The 26,029-nt window shown below is 42.2% G+C and overlaps 2 protein-coding genes across 3 annotated transcripts; one reads left to right on the top strand and one right to left on the bottom strand.

Annotated features, from left to right (window-relative positions):
* Window positions 1–6: 6 nt before the first annotated feature.
* snupn (snurportin 1) lies at window positions 7–7,190 on the bottom strand. 2 transcript variants are annotated; one of them, XM_086029548.1, is made up of 9 exons: window positions 7,048–7,190; window positions 5,734–5,898; window positions 5,216–5,417; window positions 4,822–4,926; window positions 3,921–4,017; window positions 3,748–3,845; window positions 3,526–3,603; window positions 2,890–2,970; window positions 7–1,213 (listed from the first exon to the last, which is right to left on the bottom strand). In XM_086029548.1, the coding sequence occupies exons 2-9, from the start codon at window positions 5,889–5,891 to the stop codon at window positions 905–907; spliced, it is 1,128 nt and encodes a 375-aa protein (XP_085885674.1). In that variant the 5' UTR covers window positions 5,892–5,898; window positions 7,048–7,190; the 3' UTR covers window positions 7–904. The 2 variants fall into 2 exon arrangements, with proteins under 2 accessions (XP_085885674.1, XP_085885675.1); XM_086029549.1 differs by having other exon boundaries at window positions 7–1,210.
* A 768-nt stretch (window positions 7,191–7,958) lies between these two features.
* Window positions 7,959–25,722, top strand: snx33 (sorting nexin 33). The gene is made up of 2 exons (XM_086028792.1): window positions 7,959–10,238; window positions 23,741–25,722. The coding sequence occupies exons 1-2, from the start codon at window positions 8,804–8,806 to the stop codon at window positions 23,992–23,994; spliced, it is 1,689 nt and encodes a 562-aa protein (XP_085884918.1). The 5' UTR covers window positions 7,959–8,803; the 3' UTR covers window positions 23,995–25,722.
* The last annotated feature ends 307 nt before the right edge of the window (window positions 25,723–26,029 follow it).

The raw sequence follows: 26,029 nt of genomic DNA, 5'->3' as shown, positions 1-26,029 counted from the left end.
AATGGGAACCATTAAAACAAACATTTATTTAGGAATACAGTTTTAAAAAATGGGAAAAAACATTGTAACAACTGGTTATAAACATGTCACTATTGATACAGATGAAAATATAGCCTGCATTGCAAAGTGTTTTTTTAACTTGTGTTGTACGCATCATTTAATCCAATTAACCTGCATCTGACTGAGCTATTAACAGGGTTGTAAAATTCCTAGGTTTTTAGTTGGAAACTTTCTACAGAAATTAATGGAAATTAAGCGATTCGGAAAACAAATGAATGAATAATCAGGAATTTACAAATTGTTGTTTTTTCATTTGCTGTTGAGCTTTCGTTTTTGTTGTTTTGTTTAGTTATTTGTTTTGGTGTTTTAGCTTTTTGTTTATTCTCCGGTAGTTTGTTTTTGTGTTTTACACTTCAGGGCCACCAAAGAGAGGGCCTTTTTTGATTGAACATTTTCAGTGGGACTTTGTTGATATTTTTGGATGGTTGTGTATTTTTATATTTTCTTTGAATGGGGTTGGCTCAGGGCGATAAGTCATATTTAACTCAACATCCACGTCGTTGTCTTTTAATGAAAGAATGGTTTGTTCAATAAAATCTTTAAAACGTCTACTTATACATCTGTTGGAGTCTTTTTTATTTTTCATGGCAGTCTTGTGACTAAATCAATTGTTTATACTTAAGCATATTTCCAATTTCCACAGAAATGTACTGCAAATTTCCCACCACTTTGCAACCCTAATGGTTGAGAAGATGAATCGAACACTTCTTGCACACTCGGAGGTCGTCCCGGGTGGTGCCTGATTAAAATTGGTTTCACTTTGTAGGAGAGGTTTTCAGGAAGACATGCTAAATAAAACGGTGGAGCAGTGGTGAGTCAGTGATTAACTACTCTAGTAGTCACATCAGTCCTCCATTTGTGCTTCCTGGATGTGTCTGTGGTTGTCGCGGTTGTCTCGGGCGGGCGTGGACAGGTGCTCTAGCTCGTAGCCGCCATCCCGGCTGGCCGGTCGCACCTCGTCTGAGGTCTTCTTGTGCTCCCGGATCTGCTGCAGCTGGTGGCGGGCGTATTCGGGCTTGGCGGTTAGCGGTCCGAGGGGAACCTCCACGCCCAGGATGTCAGCGACCATGTAGGGGCGCAGCCAGCCCACCAGCGGGGTGCTGCCGGGCGTGTAGTGGGTCTGCCGATGGTAGAACAGAAGACCGTCCACCTGCTGGCAAAGTTGACAATCAGTCCAAACGTAGACAAGAAGAAGATATGGGTGAAGGCGTACATGTTGGATCCAAGAGAACCAATTTATCCCGTGACATCATTCGTACTTGCGGGTGGCAAAAGCTCAAGTTCGCTAGCTAATATATTTAGTTTAAATTACTTAGAAGGAAATCAACCCAAACACTTTTTTTTTCAAGAATATGTTCCCAGCAGGCCTACTAGTTGAAACACGGCCTTCTGATTAATATTTGTGGAATATGAGTTAAGTAGCAAAATCCACGCATTTTGAGCCATCTCAGGGGCGGCCATTTTGTCACTTCTGTCGACTGAAAATGACATCACAGCTGCTCAGGGCTCGAGTAACGACCAATCACATCTCAGCTTCAGAAAACAGGTGAGCCGTGATTGGTCGTTACCTGAGCCCCGGGTAGTTGTGATGTCATTTTTTAGGCGACAGAAGTGACAAAATGGCCGCCCCTAGAGACGGCTAAAAACTGGTGGATTAACGCTTACTCCACCATCGCAATATTTATCGGAATGATTTGTTTCAACTAGTGGGCTTGCATAAAACATATTCTTGAAAAAAAATATGTTTGGGTTGACTTCCGCTTTTAAAGACAGCCAGACATGGGAAAAGTACTCACATTCTGTACTTGAGTAGAGTAAAAACAACAGTACTCATTGAAATTATTCAAGTAAAATAAAAAAAAAATTATAGGCTCTGAAGTGAACTTGAAGAGTTAGAGAGCCAAACTGCCTTCATAAGGAAGCGCAACTCAGCATGCATCATCTTTCAAATATTTTTGGGGGGGCAAATTCAACAAGGATGATGGGGCAGCCTGCCAAATGAAAGGCCTCTGCCGTCTGGGACCATTTTGATCTCGTGCTGGACAATAAGGTATTTGTTTTCATTTCCTTGTTACATCCCGTTTCTCTCACAGTATCCATTTAATTTACTGTATTTCAAAAATATTTCGAAGTGACTCACTCCAGGTTTATTCGTCACATTATTATTTTTGTTTGTTTTGTAGGTTAAATGCGTCATTTGTTTGACAGTACTGTCATATTGCAACAAAAGCACCTACTCAATATCTCTGTACTCCAGCATCATCTGTCCCATGAGTGTATTTTTTCCATAGCTGGGGAAATTGTATCAAAAAAACAGATTGAATTGCAAAATGCTGGAAAAACGACACTGGTTTGAAAATGTATCAAGCAAAAACTACAAATACTGGTGTTAAAATGTAAAAAAATGAATACAAAGCGAAACGTAGTCTGAAAAAAGATTACTAAAGTACAAAGTATAGAAACAAAATAAACTACTGTACTGTAACAATATTTGTACTTTAATACTTCCCATCTCCGAAGACAACCCAACAAAATGTGAACATGTACAAACCCAATGACAGAGGTTTTGTTTCCACTAGTCTGTCCTTTTAGAAGTGGCTCAACCAGACGGTTCCACTGGATTCATTTTCTTATTTTTTTGGAAGGTAATCAACCTCCCCCCACAAACCTTTTTGAGGTATATATCTTGTGGTGTTTGTTTTGTCATAGTTTTTAAATCAGGTCAACGGTAGTCACTTGCATTCTGCCACCGGGAAGTACCCCGCCGTCTCGCGTTTACAAACATTGCAAAAAAGGTCTACTCAGGAAGGACTAAAAGCAGTTTCTCACGCTGAAGCTGTACTCTGCTGCCAGGGCTTTATGGATGGACGCCGCCGTGCACTCGCTGCTCTGGAGGCTCACGAAGCGGAACTGCCGAAGCAAACAAAACCACAAAAGTGTTTCTTTCATACACCAATTTGGCTTCCTGTCCGACAGAGCACGCGGCGGTTCTGTATAAACGCCGCCGACAATGGAACGGAGCAGGTTACAAAGTCAGCCCGACAGATACGACTATTTGATATACGCTGCCCTCCATAATTGTTGGCACCCCCGCTTGAAGTGGAAGCCAACACAAAAATATTCTTTCCAATAATATGTTCTTTGCGCCTCTGCTAGTCTAAACACAGCATTCTGATCCAAATTGCATTCGCGGAATATGAGTTAAGCAGCAAAATCCACCCGTTTTAAGCCATCTCAGGGGGTGGCCATTTTGTCACTGGCTGTCGACTGAAAATGACATCACAGGTGCTCAGGTAACAACCAAACACGGCTCACCTGTTTTTTTTTTTTGTTTTTGTTTTTTTTTTTAAAGATGAGCCATGATTGGTTGTCACCTGAGCAATTGTGATGTCATAAATATTGGATCTGTTTGCTTTGCCAGATCAGAACCAAACGGTTTCAAGGTTTCAAGTCTTTGTCACTCACGGGGTTGCGTTTGGCGATTTCCGTCAGGCCGTCCGTCTCCTGCACTTTGGACTGCAGCCAGTAGAAACGGAAATCGGTCTGTGGAGGCGAAAACAAGCAGCAGTGTCAAAACAGTCAAAGGGAAGGAACATCTGCGTTCCAGACTTGCTCTACTTTGAAGCCATTAAGAGGGACAAACATTCCCGGATTTGCCGCGGCATTTTCGGGAAGGGTCCGTCTCACCGGGCAGTCGTAGACCGGGTGGCCTCTCCAGCACATGACGTCCAAGATGTAGAAGGTCCGGTCCACCTCGCTGTAAATGCAGTCCAGGATGGTGTAATCTAAGCGGGCGACATCGTTTGCTACGTAAGTTTGAAGCACTTGTTTGCAGATAAGTGTGCCAAGCGTCCGGCTACCTTTTCCCATGGCCGAGTTGTGGCGGTTTCCACCGGGCAGCAGGGAGGGAAATCGGTTCACGCAGTAGCCACTTTTTGTGTATGCCGCAGTAGAACCCTGCAACACAACATTAGACACAACCAAATATAGTCTCCGCATCTCATTTTCTCTCCTCGTCTCCTCTTGCACACGCTTCGCATCTCCCTATTTCCTTTCCTCCTTGTCTACTCATCCTCTCTGCTTACTTCCAAGTCTTCTCATTTCCTCTAAACACTTTCTCATTTTATTTCCTCACTTTCTTATCTGCTTGTGCCCTCTTTCCATTTCCTTGTCTGTAAGGCCCAGTACACACACGTTTGGTTTTTTTTCCCCAAACAAAAACTACCAGGTATGTTGTCGACTAGCGATGTGTCAAACAACACTTGCTTTGGAAAATACCTCTTGTTGTCCGGGGAAGCCACTTTTACACAAAAGACAACAAAGGACGTGTTAGTTTTTATTTACAGCCGCTTCCTTGTTCCTCAGTCAGGATGCTTCTTTGAATGGCTTTTTTTTCCACGTCACAATTCAGAGTCATGACTCCATGGTAGTTGTCTTTCCCCACAAACACGGAAGATATTTGGTCGGAAATTTTGAACACATTTAATATTTAAGATTGTCAGACCCAACCCATTTCGGACTCTATCATCCAGACTACATGATAATGGCATATGATAACCTTATAAGACATGAGCCAATCTGCTGTTGGTCAGGTAGAGACAAAATTGGGACAAAAACAGCCGGTTATCTTTATGTGTGTACCGGCTAAGTTTCTAAGTATCCGTTGGTCATAGGAAGCCCATATTACAGTCACACGCATTTCCTCAGATGTGGAAATTGTAGAAAGTTTGGCCTCAACAAAAATCAACAAAAGTTTCCTACCTTGGAGGCAATGATGAGGGATCTTTTCCCCACGGGACAGACCACCATCAGCCAATCAGAGTCCAGCTCTGCTGGGACATCCACCAACCACTCTGACAGCATGAGCTGAGGAGGAACATAATGAAGTGTCGATCAGAGCTGAGTTGTTGTTGTTGTTTTTACAAAGGCGCCATCTTCTGGACTATACGAAACACTGTAGCACAGAAGTTGACATTCTCAGAACATTTTCTATGCATTTTGGCCTTTTTTTCCCCTTCATCTTTACTTTTGTGATAACTCGGGCCAGGGTGAAAATACACTTCCTGGAAATTATTTAATTTATGGATCCGATTGGCTGAAATGGCCCGTTTTTTTAAACCCCAAACGAGTTTTGAATGTCTCACGCAACCCTGACCTGGTTGGCGTAATGCTTTGGCAGCTTTCTTCTCTCAATCTCCATCTCCTCTTCCTCGGCTTTGCCATCTGGCTGCCGTTTCTCCTTCTCCTCTGCATCCTCCTCCTGCTGCTTCTCCATGTCCTGCTCCCCATCGCCGTCCGCCCCCATCCAGTCGCCATTGGCCAGACACCGCACGTGGTCGACATAGTTTAACCTTTTACTGAGATGGAAAAGGAGGAAAAATAATGGAGGAGCTGCGTGCCGTTGTCTGTTCATTCTTGATGGATATCGTACATCCGGATGGCAAAATTGCAAGCGATAATTAATTGGCTTTTGTAGTGCTCAGATTAGTGACACATGCTCTTGATAGTGATTCACTGAATTATGATTTTTTTTTGGGGGGGGGCAATAGGAAAATACTTTGGGGTATATCTGGCTACGCAGTTATGCAGTAGTGGTTCACTCTTCTGCCACCCGGAGAACCCCCAGTGTCTATTTTTTCCAAACATTCTGAAAAGGTCTATAGAGCGTCGTACATTTTTTGCAGCTCAAGGAAGCGCCGGCGCCGCTCGCTCTGCTCCAGCACGCTGTACTTGCACTTGTACTGGGACAGCCGAGGGTGCGGTGCGGCCGTACTGTTGGGCTCCTTGGACACAGCAAAGCTGGCCGAGAGGGCTCGGGTTAGGTCATCCATGGGGACTCTGGGGATGGGGGACAAAACAACACGGAGCAGTGGTGTCTGGATTTTTACTTAAACTGATTGCGTTGTGTCTGGGAGCACTTAGTAAACATCTTGTTTGCCAGCTAATCACCATATGATTGTTGTCACCGGTGAGCTAAAACTAGTGTGAAAATATTGTGTTTGTTTATTAGTGCACCTTAATAAAACATATTCAGCAAAATTACATGATTAGAGTGCACAAGTGCTGGAGTTATCACAGGCTATTATAGTCCCCGAAAGATAAAAACATGAAACATGTTCGCAATAGCACATTAATATCAGCATAGTTTAAATAATATATAGATTACATATTTGAAGAGAGGAATACAAAGTCCAGAGAGTAAGCGAGGAACCAAGAAATAGGGTGCAATGATGAGGAAGAGTAGAAACAAGGTGAGGTGGGATACAAGACAAAGAGGTGAAGAAAAGAAATCAAATGAGAAGGTAAAGATGTGAGAAGCGGAAACAAGGAAACGAGAGAAAAAAGAAGACAAGGATGTAAAGAGGGGAAAAGATGAGAGAAAACTAAAAAGGTAACACGCTAAACTTACACAAGAATGCAATATAACATTTTATAAATTACACAAACATTTCAAAAACAACTAAAAACATTTTTAAAAAATGGTGTAGTGCATTAAATTTCACTTTCACAGTGTTAAAAACTAAGTGGCAGATTTAATTGGCCAGGCTGGACTATACGACTGCTTTACGTCAAACTAAAATGACATTTTAGGTAAATAATAATACTAATAATGAAGAAATAAACATAAAAACATAAAACTTTAAACGGTTACCATATCCCCATGCTGACTAATTTAAAAGCAGTGCCACACAGACTGAACCAGGTGCAGCAAGACTACGGCTTAAAAATCAAAACAAAAAACTTTCTCAGTACAGAAACACTTCATTCTGTGTACGGCTCGCTAGCTAGCATGCCTGTTTACGTGTGCAGTGTGGCTAACATGCTAACATGCTGTGGAGCCAACCGGTAACTAGCCACAGCGAAGATTCTACCTCGTTGTTGTTACTTCTACCAGCTAAACGCCAATTGTTACAAAGTGCAAACTAAGTACCAGCGACGCAGCTACGGCGGTTGAATAAAATCTAAAATATAAAAGGGTTAGTTTACCTTCCACGTCGTGGGAGACAGCCGAGGCTGTGACGTCACGTCCGCCCACGATTACACCCGCCTTTCTGACTCGGAGGAAACACTTCTGGAGTTTTTGGAACAGCAAAATTGTAGGAGTGTTATCTAACGTCTGCGTTAGTTTTTCTCAACCTGTAGTGCTTTAAAAAAAAAAAAATTAGATTAAATATTTTTTATATTGATTTAACTTTCTCCTACAGAAATGTATTCAGTAAAATAAGTTTAATTCAATTTACATTAATGAATATTTTTTTTAATGAAGGGGGCAATAGTTTTGACCGTAACTGTATAAAAGTGAAAGCGATAACTCAAGTCATTGTGTGATTTTTTTTTAAATATCACCTTTATTATATTAATGCTTATTTCTCAAAAATGTAAAGTACCGAATTTTATTGTGTTATGATTTCTTTTTTTATGTATATTTATGTGTTTATGTTTTGTTATGTTTTAATTATATTTCATACCATTTGTCATTGTTTTATTTGACATAGTAACTGCTTAATTTACCATGACATTTTTTTAGGGGGGTTGCCATTTTTTAATTGTTTGATTTGAACTTAGTAAAATAGTGGAATAAGAAATTGTACTTTATTGGTATTTGCTAAGTTGGTTTTATTTTTTTGACTTGACATTTCTAATTGTTGGAATTGATCGTTTTAAATTACTTAATTTGACATTTTAGATGGGGAAATACATTTGACATTTGTAACTTTATTTAGGCGGGGTACACCCTGAACTGATCGCCAGCCAATCGCAGGGCACACATAGGCCATTTGTTTTTCATATCTTAAAAAAAATATTTAAAAAATCGAAACCACAGTAAATGGACGTCATCCTTTACTCTGTGTTGTTGCAATGACTTCATGCGTCCACCTAGAGAGCGTCATTGAGCCATAGCTTCCTCCTCTCTCAGGGAAAGGCTCCTTGCAAGAGAACAAGCGATCTCGCCTCCAATTGTCTCAGTCAAACGTCATGGAAAGAGTTACTTTGTGTCGGGGCTGTGAGGAAGTAGAGCCACAGAAACAATACCGGCTCGACTAAAGTGGGGTGGTCTGCAGAATGCTGTTGTGATTTTTAAAAGCATCGAGCGAAGATGCGCAGCAACCTGCTTACGATACTCAAGGAGCAAGTTTGTCTCTGAAGGAAGGAAGGACGGGAAATTGGAGCTGCCGCCTCACCATGCACACGGATACCATCGCTATCAACAAAAGTGCACTTTTCGCTTGGAATTATTTGCATCCGGGACCGTTTCCAGGATCCGTAATGTGACGAAAGTGCGAGAAGTGGGGGAAAAACGAGAAGTTCCGGTCCGCTTTTTGGATTATTAAAAGCTTCGTTGCAGGAGCTGGTTGGTGAAACCGGTTTTTAAACTGACTTGTTCGTTACAGGGAAGTAGAAATCCGTGCATTAACGTGGGCATTTAGGTGCATGCAAATGACTTAGACTAAAGATTGTTTGCATCAATGGGCTAGTAACATTCTCATAAGCATTGCAGTGCAAGTCAGACATAGTACTAAGTCAAGCATAGTCATTAAATCGGGCATACTAAACAGTTTTTGACTGACGGTGCTGTCGCACACCTGATACATGTCATGTGAGATGAGTTGAAATATTAATTAAAGTGTCCTAGATGTTTCCAATACAACTGCTAGGCACCATGTGCATGTAGATTATTTTGTATTATTATTATTATTATTATTGTTTTGTAACTGTATCTCAACTGTAACTGTAAGTCAAGATGTCGGTGAAAGCCAAAGCCCTCTACACTTTCCAAAGTGAAAACAAAGAGGAAATTAGCATCCAGGAGAACGAGGAGCTGATCATCTTTGATGAGAACTCAGTGGACGGGTGGTTCCAAGGAGAGAACAGCCGAGGGGAGCGGGGTCTCTTCCCGGCGTCCTACGTGGAAGTCATTCGCACGCGGTCCAACTCCAACGTGACCGACTGCTCCATCAGCCCCGCAGGTTCTTTGGGGAATGACTCCTCTTTCCTGCCCTCCACTCCGAACACCACCCTCAACACGCAACCGACTTACTACGATATTGACGATGATGACGACTGGGACGACTGGGACGACAGGTCCACCGTGGTGGAGGACGCCGATATTGGCCAGAGCCCTGGGGCCAATGGTCACTCACATCAGAGCCCGCCATCCAACAACCCCAACGTGCACTACCGGGCCAAGCCGCCCATGGAGAGGCAGGACAGCATCTCCAGTGGCAGGAAAGGCAGCATGGTGGGGCGCAATTTGAACCGCTTCTCCAGTTTTGTCCGTTCCGGCGTGGAAGCATTTGTGTTGGGTGATGTGCCCATGATGGCCAAGATAGCTGAATCCTACACTATCGAGATGAACCCCCAGGGGCCCAGGTGGAAGGAGAGCCCGCAGCCTTTCTCCTGCTCCATCGAAGACCCCACCAAGCAGACCAAGTTTAAAGGCATCAAGACGTATATTTCGTACCGTGTGACGCCGAGCCATACGGGTCGGCCTGTTTACAGGCGCTACAAGCACTTTGACTGGCTCTACAACCGCCTATTGCACAAGTTCACTGTGATCTCGGTGCCTCACCTGCCAGAGAAGCAAGCCACGGGGCGCTTCGAGGAGGACTTCATCGAGAAGCGCAAGCGGCGACTGATCCTGTGGATGAACCATATGACCAGCCACCCGGTGCTCTCCCAGTATGAAGGCTTTGAGCACTTCCTGATGTGCGCCGACGACAAGCAATGGAAGCTGGGCAAGAGGCGGGCCGAGAAGGACGAGATGGTGGGCGCTCACTTCATGCTGACCCTTCAGATCCCCAACGAGCACCAGGACCTTCAAGACGTGGAAGAACGGGTTGACACCTTCAAGAACTTCGCCAAGAAGATGGACGACAGCGTCATGCAGCTCACTCATGTTGCCTCGGAGCTGGTTCGCAAGCACCTGGGCGGCTTCAGGAAGGAGTTCCAACGACTGGGCAATTCGTTCCAGTCCATCAGCCAGTCGTTCATGCTGGACCCTCCGCACAGCTCCGAGGCCCTCAACAACGCCATCTCCCACACTGGCCGCACCTACGAGAACATCGGCGAGCTGTTCGCCGAGCAGCCCAAGTATGACCTCTTCCATATGCTGGACACGCTGTCGCTCTACCAAGGCCTGCTTGCCAACTTCCCAGACATTATTCATCTACAAAAAGGTAATTCAAGTTTATGACGTCACAATCCATCCTTTGCCTGAAGCATTTGTCACAATTCTGATGTTTGTCTCACAATTCTGAGGTTCTAGGTTCAGTTCTTGGTTTCAATCTTGGGGGTTTGCATGTTCTCTCCGTGCTTGCAATGGTTTTAAACTTAGCCCCTCCGCGACAAACAGAACTTCTCTCTGTTCGGATGTATATCTTTAAAGATGAGGTCAACCCCCCAAAATTCTTTGCAATAATATGTTCTAAGCGCCTTCACTTGTCGAAACATGCCGTTTTGATTAATACTGCGTTTGTGGAATATCAGTTAAGCAGTAAAATACACCTGGTTTTGGCCATCTCAGGGGGCGGCCATTTTGTCGCTTCGGTTTATGTGGCTCTTGTAAACAACATGTCTGCTTCGTTGAATGTGTAGGTAGGGTCCTCCAAAGTGTATCGACCCCCCCGAGGGTGGACGAGGAAATTCCTGAGTCCTCCATGAGATACAGGCAAAACGTACACATGGACAACCAAGCTCGAACTATTCAGCAACAGTTAAGACAGCCTTTGGGAGTGCCTGGGAAGAAGTCCCTAAATTGGGACCTGGCTTGAGTCTTATAATCGGAACCATGAGCATTAATGGTAGATTTTTGATTATGAATGGCAGATGGGCTCTTCGACACCCCCCACCCTCTCTCTAGTATATGTCAAACTCAAGGCTGAAAAAAAAAAAAAAGGTCCCTGGGTGTTTCACGTGTCAGTCGGCAAAAAGCGTCTGCTCCGCTGTCATTCACCCAGGAGCAAACCCAACATGCCACCATATTGTCTTGCTCCATTTTGGTACTCAACATATTGATCCGATTGGAAAAAAAAATGTTTATAAAACATCATTCTTTTGTTTTTTATCAATTGATATTTTCCTTATACTTTTAACAATGGACGGTGGGCCGCAAATTCTCTCCGTGCCATATCTTGGACACCCCTTCTCTACTTTGTCCATAGGCGTGTACGTGCGTGTGAATGCTTGTTTATCTGTAGAATGTGGTTGGTTGGATGTCAACAAGTGTTCCTGGATGTCTTCTTGTACCTTGGTATGCAGGGATTGTTATTTGTCTCACAAGATTTGCGCCGTCGTGTGTGCGTGAGCCATGTGTTCTTGGTTTCGGACGTCTCTCGGGAGCAGGAAGCTTCCAGGTTATGTCAGAGCTGAGGCGTGCGCCGTGCACGCTCAGATTGGCTTTGACTTCATCTTATTTTTCCGTCTCATTCTTAGTGTTTCAAGTAGGGGGAAAATTTCCGGTACGTTTCCATGGGAAGTTAACGTGGTGAATTTTGATGACATATTCAAGCATAAATAGGAACAATTAGTTTTGTCTTTTAGCAGGCAAAGTTATATATTTTGAAAAACAACCTGAATACTTCCTCAAGTTTTAAATTGTATTGATCAACCAATATTGTCCAGGTTTTGGTTCGGCAATGGGGGGTATGGGGGCACTGATTGGGGATTAAACCACTAATATTTGCTTTACACCTGTCCGTTTAGCTTTATGTTAGCAAACACAGGAAAATGGCACAAATAGGGCTAACAAATAGGTTCAGTTTCACGGTATTCTAACCTTTTAAAGCGATGGATATTTGAACACAAACATTGGAGCGAAACATGTAGACAATATAACAAATATATGAAATTATTCTTTGCGTCTGTCGCTATGTCTGTATTATACTACCCCAAGTGGCCAAGGCTTGCACAACTGAAGGAGCAGCAAAATGTCCATTGAATTGAGGTCAAAAATATCAAAATTATGTTTAGTTTAATTGTTTACATTCTATTTGATTACGTTATGTACGTTTTTTTTAATTACAGTATTATAGAATGCTATTTTCCTCATAAAAACACATTACAAAAAATGTTAATTTTTTGGGGGGGTGGGCTGAAAACGATTAATGACATTTCCATTTTAATTTCACTGGGGAAAGATGATTTGACATACAACTGTTTTGAGTTACCAGCATGGTCACAGGACAAATTGAACTTGTACCTCCAGAAACCACTGTATATTCCAGTCCCCTATGAAGAGACAACCTTGAATTAAAAAAAATCCTGTTTTTCCCCCATTAAAAAACGCAAAGTTTCCATCCTCAAAAATTCCTGGAATTTTGCAACTCTACTCATTCTACTTTCCATCTGCTTCTTCTCCTCCATCCCTCTGAAGTTGGCGCAGGAGCCGGGATTGGATTGCGAGGGCTAATTGCACCACATTGTTCCAGAATGACGGGCCGCGTGAGGTTTTTTTGTTTGTGCAGATGTGATCGCCGCCGCCCCGTCGTATCACACTCGCTCCTTTGTTGTAGCATCTCGCGCCCAGAACGCATTGTGACACCGTCTGTGATGCCATCTAGTATTGTCAACGAGATGGTGAATCATAATGGCCTCGGCGATGCGCCGTGACGATCAAATTCGGCTTTTGCACAGTGGACTTCCAGACATAAGGAACTCTTGAAAGTTTCCATAACATAACACAAAGATGGATGAAACGGATCCGCCCCTTGGTGGAGCTATCAGGGGGATGAGATCTCCTTGTTATGTAAGAGGTCCTTCCTCGCCTGAATGACAACAGAACCCGACCTCATGAGGAAAACTACCTACAATGGTACAGCAAAACCGCCAGGGCTCACTTATTGGAAACAATTTTTCCAGAAGGAAATATTGCAATTATAAATTAAACTGTCGCCATCATAAAACCTTTCTAAACTGCCTGCCTGCACAGGCAACATTTTAACATTTATAACTAAGTGTAACAAAAGCACTGTTAATATCAAATGCAAAGACAGAATAAAAACTCTTCCCTTTGGTGCAATGTACAAAAGAAGATAACTTCCTAACACCCGTTGTTGAGGATCTTCAAAACATAAAAATGTATGGCTATGGTACCAGAAAGTTTGGTTTACCATCAACGTCTATTAAAAGTTGAATATGGTACCAAAATAATAAATAATGAGTTAGCTGGCTGTTAACGGGCTGAGACGTTAGCCACAGCCAGTGGGTTGAATTACTCGGCGTGAGTTGTGCCCATTGGAAGCTTGTGTATGAATGTGCTCATTACATTTTTTTTGGTTTTTTTTTTACCGTGTGTTCAATAAAACGATGGAAAATCCACGTTGTAACTAGCGATGATGGGCTATATGGAATATCGGTACGTTACCTTGTGTTGTTGATGATTGTAGACATGCTGTTATGGTGTACCTGTTTTATGCATCTTTAGCATTGTATTTAATCAGAAATAATCCCAAACTGGTCATTATCTGTCTTTGTGGAGCGTGCGAGGCTGTGCGTCTTCAGTAAAAATTAGTCCTTGAGGAAAAATGATCCCTTGCGAAGCTAACTGGCAGAGATTTTGCTTCAACCTTTTTTGTAAATGAAGTATTCCAGTTACTGGATTAGCAAAGCTAATCTTTTTCATACCACTTTTTGGCACTGTATCTGGTTTGGTTACTAACTGCAGGGATAGGGTGCCAAAGGTTTCCATCATCACCAGTTTAGTAGGGCTCCAGAATACAGTTTTGGCACTCTGGCTTTGGGTTCCTAACAAGGGTGAAACCACCACTGAGGGTTGCTTTTGAGTTTATTTTCCCCAAAAATCTCTGCATTTGGTTTTAAATTAGATTGATAAAGCAGAGAAGCAATTTCTTAACAGTTGAATCATGTCTGTTGTTTGCAGCGATACATATGTCCAATATGACATTGAAAAACTGCTGTTTTGAAGACTAAAGGTAGCTAAGGTGGCTAAAAAAGGATTATTTTGGACTTTACAGTCTTGACGATCAACTGTGGAACCAACCTTACTCACTGGAACGTTGCTCGTTTTTTTTTTTAACAAAACACAAGACTGCTGAGTGGGTGGCTCCGGCTCACCATCAGTTCCTGTCATTACCGTATCCACGGCGACCACAGTGTTTCCCCGAACCAAATCTCCACAGAGCAAATATTTGACAGTACAGCGCTACAGTGGACCAAGCCCAAAATGTCCCATTCCTAATTGTTTTAAGATCCCACACACCGGAGTTATTTACAGCGACGCCATGTTAAAATATTGTTCGGATTAGAAAAGACTTGTCTTAATTGCCCTCCTCCTGGCTTTGGTTGTTGCTGATAGTGGGATAAAAGCATACCAGAGTTCAGCAGTGAAGGTTGCAGAACCCGTTAGCTCCACTGGGGGGCTTGAAAGCATGCCTGCAAAACTTTTTCATCTGGACTCGGAGAAGTTAGTGGTCCACTTTATGGCAATACATTCAAAACCACATGCCTCTCTTGTCCATCTTATGTGAAAGTTGATCTGACTAACCTGGTGCATCCAGGATTGTGTCTGTCAGTCGGGAAGAATTGACCCGCAGTTCATTCTGCACATTCTGATAGCAGAGGTGTCAAATCCAGGTCCAGAAAGTAAAAACTCTGCCACAGTTTGGCTTTAGCCACAGGTGCCTCTACTCAACCGGCAGGTAAATGAGCTCCCTGAGTGGTTTCTACTTACAGGACCTGGATTTAACCCCTTTGGAGAATACTAGATGCAAAAAGGTTAATTTAGCACATGCAACATGACTCATCAATCCTAAAACGAATTGCGCTGGCCGATTTTGCGCCTTTTAAATACCTCATATGAAAGGCAGGTGAAACCCAGCATTACTGTGCGTAACCTTGACGATGAGGCGTAGACAAATTGTGTCAACATTTTTGAAATGCCAGAAACAATTATAACGATATGACATAGATTCCACAATGACATTTGGGAGCCTCTGAATGATCTAAAGCAGGTGTCTTCAGTCCTGTTCCTCGAGGGCCGCTGTCCTGCCTGTTTTCTGTCTCTCACTGCTGCAACGCACCTGATTCAAATGATCAGGATTGTTATCCAGCTTCTGCAGACCTTGTTGATTATCTGATCATTTTCTATCAGGTTTGCTTCAACAGGGAGAGATGGAAAACAGGTAGGACTGTGACCTTGGAGGAACAGGATTGAAGACCCCGGATTTAAAGGCTGACTTGTAACCAGCCATAAGAAGGAGTCATGCCATTTCAGGCTAGGTTTTTGTCTAGCTCATCAAAAAGTACAACGGGCACCAATAACGGATCTGTGATGTATCACTTTTCGAGACACTTCCATTGGGTTTTAAACCGGAACAGTGCGGTACCTAAAGGTTTACATTTCGATAATCAAAAGTTCAGTAGTGGTGGTGTGTCACAGGACCGACCCGTCGGATGCATCCAATTATTTCATTAATAGGACAAGCAGTAAAATAAGAACCAACTTGTAGTCAATAAGATTTGTGAGCGATAGCCTTGCTTGAAAAACTTTTGTGTCTTTTGTTGTTGTGCTTATTTGTGGCGCTATCCACTTTGGCAACTTTGGAAAGCAAATGCTTTTTTTTTTTTTCTTTCTTTCTTTTTTTGTCCCGGCACTGTTTGCTTACTTATAAATCTGGGCCCAGGCGAGGCCCTGTCGTCTTCACACGAACTGTCCGTCCACATGCTGCGGCATTGTTGCGCATGCTGGCCCACTGCACTGCTGATTCACACCAAGCGAGACCACAGATGTCTCCCAGAACTCTTTGTATCGCCCTCCCTCACCATAGCCAAATACCCTTGGGGCACTAGAGTGCAAAAAGCCTTTATGTGATAAGGAATAGGTTTGTCTTATCGTAATCTGAGACCAGTATTAGTGCAAACAATCCCAGTAGTTGCGTAAAAATACAAGTCTGTAGTCAAACAGTGTGTCTATTGTTGTTGTCTCTCGTTTGACTCAGATCCAGTCCACCAGTGATCCCATAAAGCTGTGGTTTGCAAAAAATGGCAGAACGTTCGTTTGTAAGACTGTTGTAATATTATCGTAAGCCACTGTGACTTTGCACTTTTGTTTCAACATTACCACGTTGCTTGTCCCATCAATTTATCGAGTAATCGGATAAAAATGGATGTCAGACTTTTTAAATTGTTGTCCATTTGGGGTCGCCTTTCTCACATTCAACACCAGTGACTGTGACTTTTGAGTGTTTGTGCCTTTTAAAAGGCAGGACCTGGACTGGTGAGTGACGTGTGCGCCAGCGAATGGAGTTGGCTGTCGTTAGCTCTGGTTAGTCGGTCTGCGTGTTGAGTAAGTGTTGCTGATAGTATCTTATCTATAAATGTGACTGTTATGTGCTTCTTTTGTTTTGTTGTGGAATTTAAAGTCTATCCTTGATCACCCGCGGCGGCATCACAATACGTTCGAACCAGCGGTGGCAGGCAATATTAAGTGAGCTAACATTGATAGCTTGTGTTGCTGGTCGTCCTCAAGCACTTGTCATATTTTCAGGATTAATATTACAGACATAGATTGATTTGAACCATATTGATTCCAAAGACCGCATGACCCAAGTAGGTTTGCAAAGGGGTTTGGGAGTTATGGTCGTTTTAGAGTCTTTGTCAGTGCACTCTACCTGTTGCAATACATAATTAAAACCTTTTTGGGATTGCTCCAGGTCCAAGGAAGAACACTATGATTTTTTTTCCTGTGACACCAGAGCAGGAACCCGCTGGCCTTCAGGCGCCATGTTTGCAATGGCGTGGCCTGTTTGGCTGAGAGATGGCGGACAGTAACAGGAAGTGAGTCACGGCATCCATGTGGGCGACCACAGCATAAAACATCCAGCTGACACTTTGGTTGAAATCACTAAATCAGAACACTTTAAGGGAACGACAATGCAAGCTGGAAAAGTAGTGTAAATTACTTTTTTTTAGTCCATGTCCACCATGCTCGCTGCAGCCATTATTATGCTGCTGGCTTTTATTTCAGTGAATACGATCAGCCCCCACACCCTTGCTATTTAATTAATTTAAGTGGAAAACAGCATTTGGCTCAGACTGCGCCCGGTTCTGGCAATCGCAGCAGCAGTGATTTATGTTCAGTTCATATTTTAAAAGTAGGCAGTTTGTTGGTTCCTGCCGCTTTTTATACTCCCTTAAGTAGAAAGAAAACATTATCAGTCATGTAGGCATGGTTGTTCGTATCAAAGAAAGAACCCTGTTGATTTTGATTGATGTGTAACAACAGGTGGTCAGGAGGACAGGGTGCGTTGACCCTCTTGAAATGGCTTTGTTTAGTCATCGTCGATATTTTCTTTTCAGCCTACCTAAGTTAAAGCAAGAACCATTTTCACTTAATAAAAAAATCTTACCATGGATGTTTGAGGAAGTCGACGTCTGTCATGTTCAGAAGCATGTTTTAACTGATAATAATGATAATAGCAATTACCTGATGTGGAAAAGTCAGATTATTATTATGATGATTACCCGGTAATACTATTCTTAAAACATTCATGAATTATATTACAGTGGTCCCTCAATTTAGGAGTAACCTTATTTAACAGTTTTTAGAGGTCAGATTAAATTGTCTATCCTATTTTTTTTTGTCCTACGTTGCAAACAATTACTTGCGTTGTGTCAGTGCCAGGTGCAAGGTGGTAGTGGACTTTACAACAAGCAGACCTTTCACAGATCATTTCACACCTCATTTTTGAAGAATTGTTTACTAAGTGCTTGCTTCAAGCTGTTTATTGCTACCCCCAATTGAAGTTTGCTATTAAGCTAAACACACAACAAAGAGAATGACACATTGTGTATTTAAAACAACCACAGAACTTTTGTCATTTGAAAACGTCTGCTAGCTTAATGCTAACACAGTACAAACGTCATAGAAGGGCTAGCAAAATTAGAATTGGTGTTGTGGTAATTATAAACATTAAAGCAACTAGTATTTGAACACAAGCAGAAGAAACACATGCAGACAGGACATTCTCACAGGCATACATTCTTTATCCACTTCGATAAATGACTATTTTTCGTATTTTCCAGACTATAAACTGCTACTTTTTCCCTAGGTTTTGAAGCATGCGGCTTATATAAAGGTGCTCTTTGTGAATCACTGTCCCAGGTAAATTCACCTGGTCACCACCTAATTTGCACCGGGTATATTACTGGTAGTTGTTTTTGTTTTATTTTAATTTCATGGGAGGCCAGATCAAGTGCTTTCACAGGCCGTTTATGACCCCAGGCTCCCCACCCCTACTTTTAAGGAAAAACACGGGTCCAAATTTGGAGCGTGGCATGTGAACTGGATGAGCCTTTATTGAAGAAGGTTGGCTGAATTTGCTGATGTCTGTAGAAAAGGCTGGCTGAGTCAGGAACACGTGGAAAGTAGCAATTGAGAGCATCTGTATTTGTTTATGTTTGGATCAGTCGGCTGTTTGGCATCCCGTGCAGGGAGCACATCGCTTTGTTGGCATGTGTGAAATATAAAATATCTTTGCTTCAGTCAGCGTTCTATCTTGTGTTTCTTTACAGTACAGTGGGAGTCAATCTATGTCCTGCACGGTACAAGCTAAAAGTAAATCAACCCAAAATATGTCTTTACAAAAATATGTTTAATATTGTGTTTGTGGAGTATCAGTTAAACACCAAAATCCACCCATCACTGGGCATTTCAGGGGGCGGCCATTTTGTCACTTGCTGTCGACTGAAAATGACATCACAGTTGCTCGGGCTCAGGTAACAACCAATCACGGCTCAGCTTCAGAAAACAAGTGAGCCATGATTGGCCGACCCTTGAGATGGCTAAAAGCGGGTGGATTTTGCTGCTTAACTCATATTCCACAAACTCAATATGAAACACAATGCCCTGTTTTCACTAGCGGAGGCACATAGAACATATTACTGTAAAGTACATTTTTGGGTTGACTTCCGCTTTAAAGATTATACACATCATACCCACAAATGCTCATAAATATAAATGTAATACAGTGAACCCCAATTTATCGTGGGGGATACCGTCCAGACCCACTGTGATATAGAGAGACCCCCTCCAAACACACCTTAAACACATTTAAACTGATTAAAACACATTTTTAATGTGTTGTCTCATGCTGTCAAGAAATTGGAGACCATCGACCCCTTCTGCAAATAGAGGCGAAGCGTGCTTGCTTTGTGTGTCACTCCCAAGTTTACTGTGAAACTGGCACATAAAACAAAAGAAAATCAAAGGACATATATTTAAAAAACAAATTGTTCAACCAAACAATATAATAACAAAAGATGTCTATCTTAATGCTAACACATAATGTGAAACACCATAGGCGAGCTAATGGAAATTAGCGAAATGTTAGAATAAAAAGAAAAATTCTTAATCCTTGGTGTAGTTGATGATTTTTAGGCTACTTTTTGCCATAGTCATCATGACAACGTGGCTCTGATACTTGCAGTTGGCATGGCGACACCCTTCCTCAGATGAGATGTCCGTGTCCATTACACATTTAGATGCTTGTCGCCGACTTTAATGTGATTTTCAAATGACACAAGGTTTGTTTGGTCGCCAACCCCTGGGAGGTCAGCTTTGCAAATCCCATCCCGACGGCCGCTGAATATCTCAAAGAATTTCTTCCGACGCAATTCAATTTTTTGATTATGAATACAATTTTACATGCGAGGCCAAACATGACCCAAAGATGGATTTCGTAGCAGCTGCGATAATTTGTACTTCCCTTTGAGATCAGTGCTGAGATGAGAGAGGCTCTTTCTGTTTTCCTTTTTGAGGCTTTGAGAGGGGGGGGAAAAAAGCACAAGAATTACAACTATTTTGTCTCAGTGTTCCGTAACAGTGCCTCGGATTTAAAAGATAAATTGTGCAATATTGGCTGCTGCAAACATTTTGAGTGTGTGGAACACTTTTGAGTCTCTCGTGCATCTCTCGGGAATTTCATTCCCATTCTATTATTATCGTTATCATTATTTTATTTTATTTTTTTACTTTGTCCCTTCCGTCATCTGTCAAATCATCAAGCTGTCCTTTCACTTCACATCATTCATATTAAACATGCACCTCAATAAATGTACAAAAAGTTACACTAGTTTTTCCTGAGATGGAGGGACCGAGTAGAAGAAAAAAAGAATAGAAAGGAAATAAAGAAAACAGGATAGAGGGGTTGAGTGACTGCGGGAGGGACGAGAAAACAATGGGCACAACAACAGCCGAAACTAATAATAGTCCCATGATGACATGTCAGGACCCCTCCCACTGGCCATATATTCGAATCCGTCTCAGTAAACACAAGCAACCCTTCTCGCAAACTAACATTTGTATTAACCTGATGCTTAAAAATGACGAGAGCGAGTTGCGCTGTCTCCCAGAATTCCTCCTGCCCTCTGAGGCTTGTGGGAAAAGAAAATTGAGCAGACGCCAGAGTTCAGCCGCCCGCAGGATTGTGGTCACAGTTAATCTGACCGTCCTCATTCTTCTTCTTCTTCCATTTGCTGGCTGTGCGCATGCGTGACTGTACCAGCCTGTAAAGCTCGGCCCGTACGCTTCGCCGACATTCAGACAACCAGCCTGCACCCCCCCCCCTCCCCTTTCCTAATCCCTCCCAGACTAGCTAGCCGCCACAAATTCATTAAGATGTCACACGACTGCCATCAAACATCTAGTCCGCTGCGTGAGCTAAACCAAGCAGGTGGCCTTATCTCAAAGCAAGTGGTCTCACTGCGTGGTTAGGAGTTTTCGAGAAATCTGGAAAAAACTGCTTCAAAATAAAACATAATGAGTCATTCTTGCAAGTTTTACCTTTAGTGATATAGCCACTGAAAGGTACTCATGTCAGAAAAAGTCATCAGTTCAGTTTTTGCCCGGTCCCATTTCTAATTTTCTACTGCACGCTATCAAAATGTCGCAGCTCAACTCTTTACTCTACTTTGTTTTGGGTTAATTTTGCCCGTCTTTGTTGTCGGTTGAGTTCTCCACTTGGGATTAGCACTACGGTGAACTTGCAAAACCTCGATGGCTTGACCGCATCAGTAGGAATGAGACAAACAACAGCAACGGAGGAGAACAAGGGTCTCTTGTTGTTTACTTTTTGGTAAGAAGACATATTTCATCCAAGAGGAGATTGTGGACAAAATCGACCTCTGCAGCAAAACTAAGATCATGGGTTGTGAGAAAATTGACTGCTGCAGCTATACGGAGACTTTGTCATTTGTTTTTGTCTCTGTCAATTAATTTCATCCGTCAATTTTCCGGGTTTATTCTAAATGTATTTATTTCAGTATTACTGTACAGCCGCAGAGATGGAGGAAGGTGGAACAGTCGTTTGATATTTTGAATTTTCTTTACTTTATTGCACAATACGTAGTGATCTTTTTTTTTTTTTTTTTTAATTTTGCACTTGATAAATACTCCATAGGTAAAAAAAGCTAATCCTAAAACTAATAAAAACAAAACAAAAACAAAGTATTTTCAAGAAAATGTAAACAAACAAAAACTAACATGACTACTGTGAAACCGAATTGAAATGAAGTGAATTAAAAAAAATCAAAATCAAAACGAGTTTAAAAACAAACTATTATGAAAAATGCCAAACCATTCTAACGCTGCTCCCCACGCACACGCACACGCACACACGCAGCCTCCTTGATGGCGGCAGCCACGCTACGTGGTGATGCACATTCTCCCTTCATGTGGAAAAGAGAGCGCATGAATGTAGGTCATCTCCACAGTCGCCTCTCTCCGTGCTTTCCCACACGCTTGCCAGGAATTTGCTCAAATTCCGGGCTCCCAACGTTGACTTGAGATGTCGTTCCCCCGGCGACTGCGGGCACGTCCCAGCTTGCCAACGACTTCGGCGATTTAAAAATCTGAAATATTCCCTGTTTTGTTTTTGTTTTTTTTGAGTACATGCTGTTTCGTTTTGGGTTGTTTTTTTTTTGTTTTTTTGGCCTTGATGCTCGGCCGTTTGGACAGGCTGGAATAATCAGATGGAAGTGCGAGGGGGCGACGTGCCCGTGGAAAAGTGACGTCACGGCCGTCTGGGCCAACGTGGTTACAACTTGTCCTCAGATGTTTGGTATGCAGCAAGGCAAAAAGTAGCGTGTGCTTGGTGCCCCCTGCTCCACGGATCGGATTCACAACAGTTAATTGTGCTACAATGTACACTGAGTTACTGTATGCACAGCCGCCCCGAGCATTAAAAAAGGAGACATTTTATTCGTCTAAGTGCTAAACTGTATCATCTGTATCATAGTGGCTGTTTCCTTTCATTTTAATTACATTTTTTTTAACAAGTGTTTCACATCATCACAAACTTTGAGGCAAATGTCAGGATAACACCCTTCAAAGTGTTTTCATAGGGATTATTTTTGAGAAAGTAGCCAAATTCCGATGACACAGACTAAAACATGTTGCTAGGCAGCACGCTAGCCAATGGGCTGACTTGGACAGCAGTCGCAAGAAGGAGTCATGCCATATCACCTGTGACAAAACTCATTTGACATTTCCTTCCGTCTGGGTCTGTTTTTTGGGATGTGCTGTTCCTAGTTTTAAATGCCACATTTAAATGTGACATTTAAATGCGTCATTATGCGACAGATTGCTTTCGGCGGTTGCGGGCTCCACCCCAAAAAATTCTGCAACTCAGTAATGTCTTACAATTCCATCACTTTAAATGTTTTTTTTTTTTTCCCATTTATTTTATTCATTTAATTACAGCAGCACATCTTTATTTGTATTTCCACCATTTTACTTTTAGTATCCTACTTCTATTAGGTCAGGCCAAAATGGATTGGGCTATTGCTACATTTTCATTTATTGGCAGACAATAGCGGCACGGGGGAACTTTTTTTCAGCGTTTGTTTACGATGCTCACCGACAACTTCGAGGAGCTGTCACAAAAAATGGTGATACAGGCCGCGTATGGGCTAAAAAATCTGATCTGGGTCACATTTGCCTCTAGTATGAATTTAGGCTTAGAGTTTGATTAGAATGAGTCGTTGACGTGTTCAACCCAGATTTCGGATAGAATTTTCAAAGCTTTTGGCAAGAAATGGAATACCATTTTGATTTATGCCGTGTAACCGTGAATATTTGTGAAATATGTAATAAAACCTTAATTTCCTGGATTTTTGTGTTGAAATTTTTGCTATAAAAACTTAAGATCAATAGCTTTCAGGAAATATATGTTGGGCTTTTATATCTTCAACAGTCATTGAAATGTAAGCAATTTGTGTGCAGTAAGCTAGCTAGCAAGCACCATACCTCGAAAATACATCTTTCTTGGATGCCACCATTTACGAACACTTCGGTGTTATTTAAATTCCCAAGTGAGGACGTGATGCCACGGACGAGCCCGCCGCTGCCTGCCCACTGGTGGAGAAGAGCTGCGGACTTGTTAGCTTGCAAGCTAACCGGTGGCAACAACCTAGTTGGATACAATCTACCGACCTTTAAGGCTTTAAGGGGAAATATTTACGAAGCTAAAACATAGAGGGATGCGCAGGCGGAAGAAAGTTGCTCAATAAAGTAGCATTCATATTTCAGCAAGTCAGCAGAGACAATGGCCTAATTTTTTTTGGTCATGATTTTGTATGATGTGGATCAATTATGATTGAACTTCTCTCAAATTTGGGCAATTAAACCATAAATAAAATCTTTTTTTTTTTTTTTTTTTTTCAGGTGCCTTTGCCAAGGTGAAGGAGAGCCAGCGGATGACGGACGAGGGCAAGATGGACCAGGACGAGGCCGACGGCATTCGGAAGCGCTGCCGGACGGTCGGCTTCGCGCTGCAGGCCGAGATGAGCCACTTCCACCGGCAGCGGGAGGTGGACTTTAAGGACATGATGCAGGCGTACCTCAGGGAGCAGATCGCCTTCTACCAGCGCGTGGTGCAGCAACTGGAGCGCACGCTGCGCATGTACGAGTGTCTTTAAAGACGCCGCGTGCCAAACCCGAGGACGCTCTGGACTCTGCGTTTTCCCGGCACTTACTGTGCACCCATCACATAACGGACCACGACGTCGCGGCGTATTGTTTATTTTACATAATTTAAGGTATTATGACGTTAAGTGTAGGTTTTAAATTCTTAGCCGTTCCTGTAGTGGATCGTTCTCACTAAAGCCATCAAACGGGTTCAGTCCCCTTCTCTTCGTCGTCATGTTAAACGAAAAAAAAAAACCCACAAGAATATCTCCTTACTGTTACTTTGACTCTCGATGTGGAGCAGTGACCAATCCATATGTTGCTGAAGTGCCTTAAAGCCACATTTTCCATCAAGCGGACTAAATCAGTTCAGTACGGTTAACTGGGATAGTAACTGTAGTGTTGGTAAGTGTTATCGTACATATAAATGGTGTTGGTATATTTATCAACTATTGATGATGGAAACCCAAACCTTTAGGTACCTGACCACTGTGACTGGCACTCCAACAATTGGTGCCAATAGGTGAGTCACCACAGATAAAAAGTTTTGGTACTGTACTCAACTTTTGATGGATGCTGACGATAACATGAACACTGCGGTTAGCAACCAGTGGGTAAATTCCCAACAACAGATTCATTGTTTTTGGTACCTGACAACATTTTTAAACAAAATAAAAAAACATCTAACTAACTATTGAGAGAAACCAAAGTGCACTGTTTAGCGAAAATGTACTTTGGAGGAAGTTGTATTATGGTGCAAAGTAGGGATGGGCGAGTACCAATACCAGGTATCATATCAGGCCGGTACCGGCCTTATTTTTAGGTATCCGGTTCTCATATTGGCTGCTGATACCAGCCACTGATGCTTCAGGCAAAGAAAATCTGATCGAATAAGTCCTCCTCGGCGCTATACTGTGGCAGTTTGACGCAATGGCGAATCAAAAGGTTTTGTTCACAATGCTTTGTCATTGTCTTAAATGAAATTTTATGTATCAAAAACTACAGGTATCGGAACTCGGTGTCAGTGAGTACTCAAAGAATGAATAGTCATACTGGTATCGGTTTGAAAAAAAGTGGTATCGAACATCCCCAATGCAAAGGTTTGGAATAATGGGCTGCCCATAGACTAAGTTAGCATTTTTTGCAACGCTAGCGGGAAATAGAGGCAGAACGTCTGACGGAATCTAAGCAAGAACTTTACAGGACACGTGACCAAAAATGGCACTTTTTATATGGGAAAAAAAAGAAAAGAAAAAGTAAGTGACTTTTGCAAGTCGTGAGTTTGTTTGTGTATTTTTTCCATACACAATTTTCATGGTATGAATGCTTTTGATGGTTCTGTGACGTGACCGAAGATTTTCCCGTGTCGGACTGACATTCCGGTGTGCTTGTTTTGATACCACGACATTCCCAAAAGTACCGATTCAGCTTCCTAAAGTGAACAGATGCGTTTGTGGGTCCATGTTGCCGTCTACATGTGTTTTTGTGATACTCTTTGACCATGTCTATCTGGCAGTTTCTCCCATAAGTCCGAATTTTCCTACATCTTAACCATTTTTTCTATTGCAAAGCTCATTTTTCTCTCTGCTTTTGCAATTGAATCTGTCCTTGTGTGTGAGGAAAATGTGCAGGCATCCTCTGAAAAAGACCGAAAACAAAAAGCGGAAAAGGTTGAGCATGTGAAAATCCCCTTGGAAATAAAACGCAGTTTCATGCTTGCGGTGAAACTTGAAAAATTATTGTGGATGTGTTGATCTTGAGAGTTTACAGGATGTCAAAAAATGCTGAGTCATTCCTCACTTGATTCAAGGGAAGGGGACATAGAAGCTTTAAATAATAATAATAATAAAAAAAAGCTAAAAAAAAAAAAAAAATGGTGTTCTGTATTTGTCTTGTCTCTGAAAGCTTGCTATTGTGTTAGTCGGTGGCCAAAATTTATCATGATCAATTTTGCATTCGGGGCAAGTGGGACAGTGCCCCACCAGATAGAGTAGAAAATAATTCCAAAAATGAGGAAGATTGCTAAACAATGAATTTTTAAAAATG

This window comes from Filicampus tigris, chromosome 4, assembly GCF_054856515.1.
Source record: "Filicampus tigris isolate MCC_2025a chromosome 4, RoL_Ftig_1.0, whole genome shotgun sequence".
In the NCBI taxonomy this organism is placed as follows: Eukaryota; Metazoa; Chordata; class Actinopteri; order Syngnathiformes; family Syngnathidae; genus Filicampus; species Filicampus tigris.
Note: the sequence above shows the minus strand (reverse complement) of the source record. Positions and strands in the feature narration are given on the sequence as shown.